Source organism: Denticeps clupeoides, chromosome 18 (genome assembly GCF_900700375.1).
Source record: "Denticeps clupeoides chromosome 18, fDenClu1.1, whole genome shotgun sequence".
NCBI classification, from domain to species: domain Eukaryota; kingdom Metazoa; phylum Chordata; class Actinopteri; order Clupeiformes; family Denticipitidae; genus Denticeps; species Denticeps clupeoides.
Window position 1 is genome coordinate 9,529,802 of NC_041724.1, and position 12,704 is coordinate 9,542,505.

General features: G+C 43.6%; 1 protein-coding gene across 4 annotated transcripts; it reads left to right on the forward strand.

Annotated features, from left to right (window-relative positions):
* The first annotated feature begins 1,380 nt into the window (after positions 1–1,380).
* Positions 1,381–12,005, forward strand: hdx (highly divergent homeobox). Of its 4 annotated transcripts, XM_028960966.1 has the most exons (12): positions 1,381–1,562; positions 2,731–2,877; positions 2,977–3,059; positions 3,168–3,314; positions 3,948–5,117; positions 5,703–5,756; positions 6,331–6,477; positions 8,332–8,533; positions 8,974–9,047; positions 9,167–9,265; positions 9,982–10,104; positions 11,602–12,005. In XM_028960966.1, exons 3-12 carry the CDS (start codon positions 3,024–3,026, stop codon positions 11,743–11,745), a joined length of 2,196 nt encoding a protein of 731 aa, XP_028816799.1. In that variant the 5' UTR covers positions 1,381–1,562; positions 2,731–2,877; positions 2,977–3,023; the 3' UTR covers positions 11,746–12,005. The 4 variants fall into 4 exon arrangements, with proteins under 4 accessions (XP_028816799.1, XP_028816800.1, XP_028816801.1 ...); XM_028960967.1 differs by having other exon boundaries at positions 1,383–1,562; positions 2,731–3,059; positions 9,170–9,265; XM_028960968.1 differs by lacking the exons at positions 1,381–1,562; positions 2,731–2,877; positions 2,977–3,059 and having other exon boundaries at positions 3,176–3,314; positions 3,948–4,050; positions 4,193–5,117.
* The last annotated feature ends 699 nt before the right edge of the window (positions 12,006–12,704 follow it).

Genomic DNA, 12,704 nt, shown 5'->3' on the forward strand with positions numbered 1-12,704 from the left:
GTTTGGTGGCGGAAAAAACATGGGAGTGTGCGAGAGATCTGCAGGGTGGAAGGCAACATCAATAGTATGAAATACCAAGAAATCTTAGCTACCTTTTACTCGCTCACTCAGAGTGATGGGTTAAATACAGAGGACAAATTTCACTGTGGGCACCATGTGCTGCTGTGTATCACAAGTGACAATCACTTCACTTTATCTTACTTTATCTTATTCCCAACCATAAAAGAGGCCAAATTCTGCAGCAGGATGGTGCTCTATCACATACTTCCTCAAGGCGAAGAAGATCAAAATGCTCCAGGATTGGCCAGCCAAGTCACCAGACATGAACATCATTGAGCATGTGTGGGGTAGGATGAAAGAGGAAGCATGAAACATGAAACCAAAGAATATTGATGATCTCTGGGAGGCATGGAAGACTGCTTTCTTTGCTATTCCTGATGACTTCATCAATAAATTGTATGAATCCTTGCCAAACCGCATGGATGCTGTCCTTCAAGCCATACAAGATATTAAATTGGGATCTCACAGCACCACTACTTCATTTGCTGACATTTTTTTTTATTTGCAGTAAATTTGTTTGATTTCTGTATAGGAGACAAAACCCATGTCCTGCCAAAATTTGATTATTCTGTCTTGATTAAATTACAACTCTTTTTTTTTTTTTTCAGTGAAACTAATTCATTTCAGTGCATTACACATCATTTGGTAGGGTTTTAGCTTTTCATATGAGCTATTTCTAACACCAATTGATTATGCAAATGTTCTCTTCGAGTTGCTATCCAGCACTGGGCCATTAGACAGACTTTGAGTAGCCGGGTGGGGGGCAGCAGGGGAATTATCCGAGCGTTCAGCGTACAGGATCCCCCGCTCTGCGAAATGTTGGAAACGGCGACCCCTGCCGGCGACCCTGCACTATTACCCAGCACATCGGCGCATGTACTGATAATTATTATTTTTCTGTTTTCTGTCACCCCGACCTGCACGCACGCGTACAACATGCAACTTATATGCTAATATTAATTATTAACAATGCCATAACGTTTCCCCATATATATCTTCTTTTAAATTATGATACTCGGTTTTTGTCGTTTTAATAATATTGCTCTAATAATGTACTATTACGTGTAATAACAATTGACAAAATTATAATAATAAATCTATATTTATTTAATTCACTCCTTGAAGTAATTTAACATGTGCACAATTACAAGTGTTTTTTGCTAAGAACAATAGCACGCGCGCGTCCATAATTAAAATAAGTATGATTTATCATGATAATACGATTATGAAATGACCTCCCTCCGCTCGCACGGTTCCTCCCTCCAGCCCACAAAGTCAACGGTGGGCGGGACGCCTGCAAATGTCAGCGCCCTGATCGCGGCTCCCCATTGGCTCCTGTCTGCGCCGACGTCACAATCATGATTAGAATTGATGATCGGACGTTCTGATTTCATTGTCTGGCCGGGGGAGCGCCGGGGAAATCTGCTGAATTCGAGCGGCCCGCTGACTGATTCCGCGGAAACCAGGCATCCGCCGGCCCGGGGCCCCGCGCTCTGTCGACGGTAGGCACGGCTACTGCGGGGCGGCGGGCGCCGCTCTCCGGCGAGGCGCTCGGGGGGCCGCACGCCGGCCAGCGCGGGCTGCGAGCAGCGGGGCGAGATGAGGAGAAAAGTTTAGCCCGCTCGGTCTGGCTAGACGCACGGCCTCCCGGGCCTGGCTGGCGTCCTGCTGAAACGCGCGCCGCCGACGGCCCGCCCGCACGCGCGCGCGCGCCCGCGGCTTCCGTCGGGATGCGTTCACGCGCCGGCGACTTCGCGCCAGGAAAGTTGCCGAATCGCTCGCGACGGGCGCTACCACGCCGCGAGAGACACGCCGCGTTCCCCGCGCGCCCTCCCCGGCTCCGGTGGAAGCCGCCCCGGCGGCGCGGTCGGCCGCTTCCCCCCGCGAGCCACGCGCGACGCGCCGCCGAACGCCGAACAACGAGCGTTTATTAACGCGGCCGTCCGACCGGAGCCCGGTTTAACGTAGCAGCGGCAGCCCGGTGCAGTTTATTCACAATGCAAATGATTACGAGCGCTCTGTCACGTGCTCACGGTGGTCGGTCGTAACGTTAGAACAAAGTAAACACAGTCAGGACGTGCACAGTTAATGTTTTTTTTTTTTAACCCCGTTCATTCATTAAAAATTAAATAAAAAATATTATTATATGACATAATATAAATGCACGTGCATTTTATAGAATAACCCCCCCGCTGGTATATCTTGTATAAAGACTATTCTTCTATGCTTAGTGCTGAAACGATAATACTGAACAGTGGAATTAATTTTTTATTTTTTTTGTGGAAACTTTAAGAAACTATTCAGTGCAAACGTACCCGAAACCTGTTTGCATGAGAATTTTATAGCGTAGCACTGTTTCATGTTCATTCATGTACCTCTAAAAGTTTATTCTTTCACTCTTACCACCAACAATGCAATGATGTCACACAATTGTAATGTACTTTTTCTTTCCTTATCATTCATGGGAAAAAAAAGTATTGACATTGCTAAATTGTGCAAACATGTCTGAAATGTCCACATGTCCACATTTAATTCATAATTTCTAAAAATGAAAGATTTTGATGGCAGTGCACTTTTTTTGCCATGGTATTCAGATTGATATTCAGACTTGGTAATGTAGGCCATGCAGACATGCAGATTGACTTGCAATTTCTGTCTCTTGTCTTCCAGACGCTGTTCACCGGCTGAGAGGCGAGATCGGGCCGTAAAAAAAAATGCCAGCGCCCCGCCACGAATCCTCGTCAGGATGTTAGGGCCCAGAATCCCACATGCACTCAGTAGCAAGAGCTTACTAAACAATCCTGACTGAAATACTGAGTAGTTACATACATTTATGTACCTTTTACTTGCATGATGCCCAATAATTCCTTGCTTGCCTGAACAGATCCTTTTAGCTCAGCTTTTCTGTGAATGAAGGGCTAGGTCTCTTGGGGGGCGTCTCCGGGTCTCCTCCTAGCAGAAGTATGGAAGGATGGCAAGAGAAGCGAAGTATGCAGACTGTAAGTAATAATAGATGCTAGTGGAAGATCACAATGCTCGTCACTGGAGTGGCCTGGTAATCTCACCCTCTTTTTCTCCACTCTTCTCCCGTCTGTCGCCTATCCCAGATGAACCTGCGGTCGGTGTTCACCGCCGAGCAGCAGCGAATCCTGGAGCGCTACTATGAAAATGGGATGACCAATCAGAGCAAGAGCTGCTTTCAGTTGATTCTGCAGTGCGCGCAGGAGACTAAACTAGACTTCAGTGTGGTCAGGGTGAGATTCTCACTATTTTCACGGCCTAGTGGTAACACGCTCGCCTACAAACCAGACGACCACAAAGTCACAGGTTCAAACCCCACTTACTACCACTGTGTTGGTATGTGTTATTTCACAATGCTGTAAATACAGGTTTGAGGCTCACACCAGTGAAAACAAATAGCGATTGGCGTAAACTCTGCATTGTAGAATTTTCTTTTTTTTTTATTAAACAAAGACATTTTGTGTACACACTGCTTCACTGGTGGCAAATTATCATATTAGTGAAAGTGAAGTGATTGTCATTGTGACACACTGCAGCACAGCACACGGTGTCACAACGAAATGTGTCCTCTGCTTTTAACCGTCACCCTTGGTGAGCAGTGGGCAGCCATGACAGGCGCCCGGGGAGCAGCGTGTGGGGACGGTGCTTTGCTCAGTGGCACCTCACTAAAACCTTGGCGGTTCAGGATTTGATTAAGAGTCGTCTTCTTTAACCGCTAGGCCACCACTGCCATGTACTGATATGGTATTTTTTTGTCTAGACTGCAAATGTGCCAACACATTTTCACACACTTTATCAGACCTACATTCTACAAAAATGATTATCATTTACCGTTATCTAAACGTCTTTGCTCTGTTTCTGCTTAGACATGGGTTGGGAACAAACGACGGAAGTTGGCATCAAAGGTGGACCAGAATGGGCAGAGTGTGGCACACAGTTTTGCCAACCACTCCGTGGCAGGAAGTGCAGGTGGGCTGCTGACAGGCTCAGTGTTGAGCGCTGAGTTGGCCGCGGCCCGTAGCGCCCAACGTGGCCCTTCCATAGCGCACCTTCTTCCTCCTGCCTCGTGCCCCTCCTCTTCCTCCTCCCCTTCATCTGTCTCCCCTCTCAGCAGCAGCAGCGGCGGGAACAACAATAACAACAATGACGTCATTGTCACTGGCATGTTTTCTCTTGGACGGGGATCCGGGCGACCCAACGGTCCCTCACACAACAGGACCACGTCAAAAGACTTGCCCTCACACTCCGAGTCTGAAGTCCCGTTACACCCTCGTACATCCATACACGCTAACAACTCGCCCCTCCACTCCAAAGTAGCAACTCTCCCCCTCAAAGCCCCCCACCTACAGACATGTAGCGCACCCATGTACAGCCAGATCAGGAAGCCCTACCTGCCCAGGGACCCTGCTGGCATTCCTCGTGGGTGGGTCAAGCAATATGGGATGACCCAGCACCAGTCATGGCCCAGCTCCTCACAGCCCCCGCCCATGTCAGGCCCAGCCACCCCTGCAGCAGCACCTCCCAGCATCCCCAGCTGCTCGGTGGACACCAGCGTTCGGATCCAGCAGGTGTTCACTCTCGCTGAGATCGCAGATGCTCATCAAAGACCAGCCGCAGGTACCAGCAAAGACAGGTCGGACAGGAAGCCACGACCCTCTGACCCCTCAGAGACTTTCTCTATTGCCATGGAAACAGGGGATGCGGATGATGAGTACTCGCGGGAGGAGGAGCTGGCCAACATGGGGGCGCAGATGCAAATTGGCAGAGACCAGAACAGTAGCAGCAATTCAGCCCAGGGCAGTAGCATTGGGGTGATGAGCTTGGGGACATCCAGGACTTTTTGGACAGAAGGGAAAAGGAAATCCCTCAGTCTGAGGAACCAGAACTCTATATCTCTCAACACCTCCAGCTCGGACCTGTTTGGAGAAAAAGGGTGCCAAACACAAAACTCATTCCTCATTGGCTCAGGTTTACGTGGGAACTTCCCGTTTAGACTCCTCCAGCAAAGCTCTCCACCGAGGTTACCCAACTCTAAGGTGAGGAAATGCCCAAAAATCTGAATCCATACAGTTTTAGGAATATATTAGATTCAAATCTAATTATTAATACTCTACTCCAGTTCTAGATTTATTCAGTGTGGAACACAATCTTTTTGTCACTGACTAGATCTGCACTGACAAAAATCGTTATTGGGATTGCGCATAATGTGTGGTTTTAAGATAAGGAAGAGTAGCACAAACAGTATATTTAGTATAAAAACTAAACAGTTTACAGCACAGGGAAGGCATGTGGCTGCGGTGATTTTAGCACACCAAACTGTCTTTGTGCAAGAAAAAAAAAAAAATGCTGTGATATCAAATTGCAAGTGTCACATTTTACAGTATGATAGAATACATACAAAGTAATACAACTGGCATGTGTATCATTTATTCAAAATAAATTAGTTTTTAATATGATATCAATAATTACACTGCTCTAGTCACAAGTAACTGATACCCAAACCGAGATGCTTCTGGCATGACCGTTCAGGAGATCAGGCATTAGCATCTGTAATACTTACTGACATCTTCTGCAGCTTATACCCAGGTCTTGGTGTGAACTTGGGGTTTGTTGTCCTGCAGGTTCCAGGCAACTCATCTGCACTCTGGCTTGTCAGTAACTCTCGTAAAAGAACAGTAAGTTCTCCCCCTAATTTCTGCTCTTGAGGATTTACTTGTTTCAATTGTATTTATTAGGTATTGATCAACATTCTAATTTCAGACAGCAGTCTTTTGTAAAGGAGTGATGGCTGAAGTTAGAGCTGCGCGATATGGCAAAAAAAAATTCATACTTTCCAGATCGATTTTTATCACAAATTTTCTCTGATATTCCCAAACTGAAACCAAAGACAGTTTGTTAGTATATGACATAACACCATGAGTATTTCCCTCTTTGCTAGCTTAGTGACACATAGTGAACCATATCATGTGGTGTTTTGTGCATGGTTTCTGTATTCTAGTGCCTCAGCAGCCGCGTATCTCCATATACACTAAATACATACAAAAAATATGCTAATTTCTGCCATTTTTACGGTGATCGTGAAAAATGTCCAATACTGATCAACGAGATTAAGCTGTGATCAAGCTGTGATCATCGATCAAGATTGGCCTAATTGCCCGGCCCGAGCTCAAAGCCATGTTCTTGTTTTCAACAAAGCCTAATGTTATCTAATATGGTTTAAAAATTCAATTGACTGAGCGGTTTGTTTAGTTGCAGGACAGAACTCAGTTCAGCGACAAGGACCTGTACACACTGAAACGCTACTGGGACAATGGCATGACCAGCCTGGGCTCTGTATGTAGGGAGAAGATCTCTGCGGCCTCCACAGAGCTCAGTGTGGACAGCGAGATTATCAAGGTTAGCTGTTTTCTACTGCAATAGTACTTGAACCAGGGATGTTGAAATTAATTGCATAATCGATGCATCGTGGTGCATACACAGACGATTCTACATCAATGCAGTGTAGGGCTTTATCGATTCTATACATAATGACGTTTGCGTGGTGATTTTGTGGTGGCGGCATAAAAATTCTTAAAATGTAGTAGCGGTAGTGACTGTGGTGGCGCAGCACATTTTTTACACGACCAATAGAACCCAACGACCAATAACTCTTGAGTGTCCAGAGATCTACAACATGACATTATTGTCTTACCGGGAGTTTCGAAAGCCATGCGAAAACCCCGCAGGTGCATACACATTCAGTCTGAAAGCGGCTTTAGATTTTCTCCAATGAGCAGAAAAATGGTTTGTGCTCAGTCCACGCGCACCTGACGCAACGGACGACTGAACCAGGCATTTTTCTGGCGTTTCCTGCTTCAGGTTGTAATGGGTTTGGGTCTGTGTGCAGTGGAGGAAACTCTGGTGAAGCATGCAGAGAAAGGAGGGAAGAAACAGAATCTCATGCCGCTGCTGGGGTTTCCATCATGCTCTCTATTTATTTTCACCACACCTGGACAGATGTCGGTAACCGCTCGTACATGAGACGGGGGCGTTACACATACCAAACATTAATGCTTTTTTTGTAATACAAAATGAAATAATGAAGGGACCACAGAAGCTTGGACCAGTCTGCTTGGTTCCTCTGCTTGTTGAAGAGTCGATCTGCATCAGGACCAGGGCAGATGACTATTTCCATCCACAGCCTAGTGGTGTGTGCATTTAAAGGTGAACAACCTGTAAAAATTACTGTTACAAGGTGAGCACAGACTGAACGCCGACAAAATGCTCATGCTACATGAGCACTTTATGCTCATGTAGCAAATCAAAGCGTCCACACAGGCGTATGAGACCTTAACTCTTGTATTTCGAAACATCATGTGGCAATGTAGAAAATGTATGGTATGCATTGTGATTCATTGATTTCGAGGCATTGATAATCGTAACCAAATCGCATTGTGAGACCAGTGAAGGTTCAGACTTCTAACTTTAACACAGGTACTGGAAGTGTACAACTTTTTATTCTTCATGCATGGATAAATTAATATTATTAATTAGTATGTTCAGGTGTTTTTATTATTGTCTGTACTTTCAAAGTAGCTATTTCCTAATAATATATGTCATGCCTTATGGTAACAGTAGTATTTCAGCAGTGACATGAAGTGTATTGTTTTTAACAGAAAATATGTAATATGTATCATAACAGAATTAGACAGTTGCATGGAATTGGCTACCAAACATAGAATTGACATAAATACTTCAATGAGCCACCTTTTGCAACTAGAACAGTATATAGCCTTTGAGTCTCTGGATTGTGGATGGAGGTATTTTTTACCATTCTTCCATACAAAATTAATCCAGCACAGTTAAATCTGATGGCCTCCATTCTACCACATTGTACGTATCCCTCCCCTGCATAACGTCCAACTTTGTGACTGATGCCTGAACGTTACTGCTGAGAGAGGTTACCAAACTTTTTCAGATCATTATGAATATTCATACATGTATGTGTTGTGTGTGTTTGTGTACGTATGTACGTACTCTTTTGTGTTTGTACTCTTGATGTGCTGAGTATACATTTTGGCAGCATGAATTACCAGAGCATTTGTTACATTCTCTCTTATGAACACCATTATAAAACAGATGACAGTGTGAAATGCACAAATAATGATATATTCTAAATATTTAATGCAAGGTGAGAGCAAGATCTATTATAAATTATCTTTAAGGAGGCAGCCTCGGTTTTAATAACACCACATACTCTTAATACTTCAGACCTGGATTGGCAACCGGCGGAGGAAGTACCGTCTCATGGGAATTGATATTCCACCACCCAAAGGAGGACCTGCCATCTTCTCTAAGCAGGCCTCCACCGAGGTGCCCTCGCCTCTCACCCCAGAGGGACTCGACCCCACGTCGCCAGAAGCAACGGATGGCTTAGAGCCAAATGACCAAGTGTCCATTTGTCTGTCTGACGGTGAGCAACTCATTGGGTTATTTTCATCATGAAACATCTGATGACATAAACATTCAGCACGGATTCTTGGTTCTGTATGTTTTTTGACAGAAAACAAGGCTATTATTATTATGAATAAAAGTAAAGATGTACAGTACAGGCCAAATGTTTGGACACACCTCATTCAATGTGTTTTCTTTATATTCATGACCATTTACATATATAGTACATAACTCCACATGTGTTCATTCATAGTTTTGATGCCTTCAGTGAGAATCTACCAATGTAAATGGTCATGAAAATAAATAAAAAACATTGAATGTGTGTCCAAATTTTTGGCCTGTACTGTACATACATTATATACATTTAATACTATAACAATTTAATGAACATTCTTGTAGTGAATTATTTATTTCATTCAATGAATATACACTAGCCTGTTCCATTTTTTTATCTATTAGATGAAGTTAGTGACCACCCAGTGGGTGAGGAGGCCAATGAAGAAACAGATAATCCCAGCCCTGCTAAAAATGTGGTATGAATTTACATTTCTGAGCAATATGACTTCTTGGTGAGATGTCTTGTTTATGGAAAAGCATCTTTGCTGTAATCATTTTTGTATTTCTGTATGTCATGCATTTCTGTTTTGAATAGAAGATTGAGATAATTGAAGATGATGATGAGTGTGATGGTGATGATGATGTTGTGATGACATCAGACATGGAGCAAATGCACAACCTCTTGGAATTCAAGGTACAGAAGGAGGAAAAAGGAGGAAAAATAGACAGGAAACACTCAAAAAAATATATCTATATTGTGTGTGTGTGGATTACAAAAAATTGAAGACACTGCTTGTTACTCACCAGCATGCATTAGCACAAGAGCCACTCACTGTATTGATATGCTTAAAAATACTTGAAGTGCCGCCCCCACATTGCCCCTCCCCAAAAAAAAGCTTGCACTTCCTATTTCCCACAGCAGGCCTTTAGTCAAGCCGCAGACCCACGCATGGCCAGTCACGCCTGAAATGGGCTACTGCCAGTCATTTATAATCTTCTCCCCAAACGAAAACCTTTCTGCTTCGCTGACAAGCTCGAAAATTCCGAGTGCCGCTCCGTGCTCCCTGGAAACCAGGGCTTCCTGGCTTTGCATACAAATAGCAATGCGAACAAATTATTCGCAAGTTCCAATTTGCTGGACTGAGTGGATTTACTGGAGAAATATGCAGGCACACTTTCGCATATCAATGAGCATGTTTTGATTTTAATTTGCAAATATGTTGCGAGGAGCAATCATGGCGAACCAGGAGTAACACGGACACTTTTAAAAAGTACTTCTATCAGATCCATTTGCTGCTCTGAACTGAAGTAATGATCCATCCATTATTGTGGTACCATTAAAAGACTATCAGATCTGAGTGGTATGTGATAGATGTTTTATAAAACTAGATTTAATTAATTTTTTTTCAGCATGAAGAGGTGCAGTACCTGGAGAATGAGCTAGAGAACCAAAAACAGAGATATTTTGAGCTGGAAAGATTTACGAGAAGCCTGCTGAGCGCCATGAAAAGTAACGACAAGGAGAAACAGCAGGTGAGTGCTGAATGCTGATGCTGAATCTCCACTTTCTTCTGTTGGGACACATAGAAGACCCAGGTTCAAACCTGTCTAGACATTAAGTGTCCCTGAGTGTCTCCAGGGGAACTGTCCCTGTAACTACTGATTTGTAAATCGCTATGGAAAGTGATTGTCATTGTGAAACACTGCAGCACAGCACATGGTGCACACAACGAAATGTGTCCTTTGTTAAACCATCACCCTTAGTGAGCAGTGGGCAGCCATGACAGGCACCCGGGGTTGGTGCTTTGCTCAGTGGCACCTTGGTGGATGGGGATTCGAACATTCTGATTACGGGGCCACTTCCTTAACCGCTAGGCCACCACTGATACTATAAACACAGTCTTGAGTTATACCATGGGTACTAATGCTGTATGCAGTGGCGGTTTTTAATTATGGATGACATGGGCGGTTGCCCAGGGCGGCATTCTGGTGGGAGTGGCATCAAGGGCATTGGCATTTTTCCGCCCTTACATCCCCAGCTTACAAAATAAAACACAATGCTAAAGTTAGCGCCTCCATATTCCAATTTGTCAGTTCCACCTTAAATGCTGCTCAGCAGGCTGCAATACCTGTTTTGCGCCTGTAGGGGTCGAGTTCAACGAGGCTTGCAGCCAGGAAATCTGTTTCAGAAATAAATAATGTTGTAAATCTGTATATGGTGATCTTTGTGCCCACTTAAAATTATGAACTATTAGAAATGGTATCAAGTGTTATCTGTCTGGCCCAACACTATTTTCACAGAAAATGTCTCTGAAAACTCACACGTTTAGGGTAAAATAGAATATGTGGAAATAGTCTCAACTAACACCTGTAAAACTGACCTGGGAACTTTCCTCATGTGCACATAGATTTACCTTCATTCTGCGGTCCAGCTCACCCCAAACCATCTGGATTGGGTTCAGGTCCGACTGTGGAGGCCAGGTCTCCACTTTTTGTTAAGTACATAACTCCACATGTGTTCATTCATAGTTCAGTGAGAATCTACCAATGGTCATGAAAATAAAGAAAACACATTGAATGAGAAGTTGTGTCCAAACTTTTGGCCTGTACTGTATATAGCCTGTGGTCCATTTCTTTATTTTATTGTCTCATCGCCACTGGCACTGTTTATGCAGTTGGGGGTGCAAGACAGGAAGAGGAAGCACAGTCTTTAAAACAAAAAATGATTAGCTGTTGCTAATGTTCATACTGAGAAATGTTGCTAATAATAGCTTATCTCAGAGTCCTTAAAATATGAGCCTTGGACCAGTTCTCACTGCTGAAATATCTGATGGTGACCTTTTTGAGGATTTTGAGGGCAGGCTGTGTTCTGATGACATTTTTTTTCGCCATCCATTTTTTCAGAGACATCTTTTTTTAGGGTTAATATCAAATCTATTCTAGGGCTGAGGTAGGTTCTTTTTTCAGGAACCACAAAAATGTGTTTTGCAATTTTGAATCAAAATGACTATTAAAAATTTGTTTCTGCAGGAACTGTTAGCCAGTCTACCTCAGCACATCTCAGAGAATTGGGATACGAGTCCGGAGAGGGAGGCGGAGCCAGAGCAGGTCAGAGGGCAAGCCGAACCCTCTGTATCAGAGGAGGTCAGGGGAGATGCTTCACAACCCTCGTGATGGCCACGCCCACTCCACACAGTGCCTGTGGTAACTCACACACAGCTGTACTGCGCCACTGGGCCTTTTTCTACTGCATATCAGGCTGCCTTTGCATAGAGGCTGTAGTCCGACAACAATGACAAATGCCGCTAACTTATTTTGTCTGCCTTGTTTGTCTGTTTCTGATTTTTATTTTTTACAAATGTAATATATCCTCTGTAATGTCTTCTGCAGAGTTTAAATGGTTGTCAATCTATTAAAAAGGATTATAAAATACACATTGGGACATTGCGACTGAATTTCTTTTTTGTGACTGAATGGCCTGTGAAATAAGGCACATCATATAGCAGATAAATCCACGGAAATCTTCCTTTTGACACTGGCCATGACCCCAGTTGGAGTCAGGCCCACCCCTAGCAGGAAGGAGGTATCCTATGTGTCTGTTTGGGTCAGAATAAAGGGGATGAGCAGTAAAAGCCTCTTAGCTTTTAGATGCAAGGATAAAAGACACTGAAATGTATATAGTAGTACTAGTAGTAGTATATAGTGGTAGTAGCCTAGTGGATAACACACTCGCCTATGAAACAGAAGACCCAGGTTCAAATCCCACTTACTACCATTGTGTCCCTGAGCAAGACACTTAACCCTAAGTTGCTCGACAGGGGGGGACTGTCCCTGTAACTACTGGTTGTAAGTCGCTCTGGACAAGGGCGTCTGATAAATGCCATAAATGTAAATGTGTAATGTACGTATAATATATATTTTATTGATATTTATTTTATACAGTGTGTGTATTACAATGCAATTACATTGGGGAGACATTATAGCATATATCATTCCATAACATATAGCATAATACTACAATAAATACAATTATAATAATACAAATAATCTGGGGAAAATATCCGGTTGTAATGATTGCTAAGGATGGTAATATATATATATATATATATATATATATATATATATATATAGAC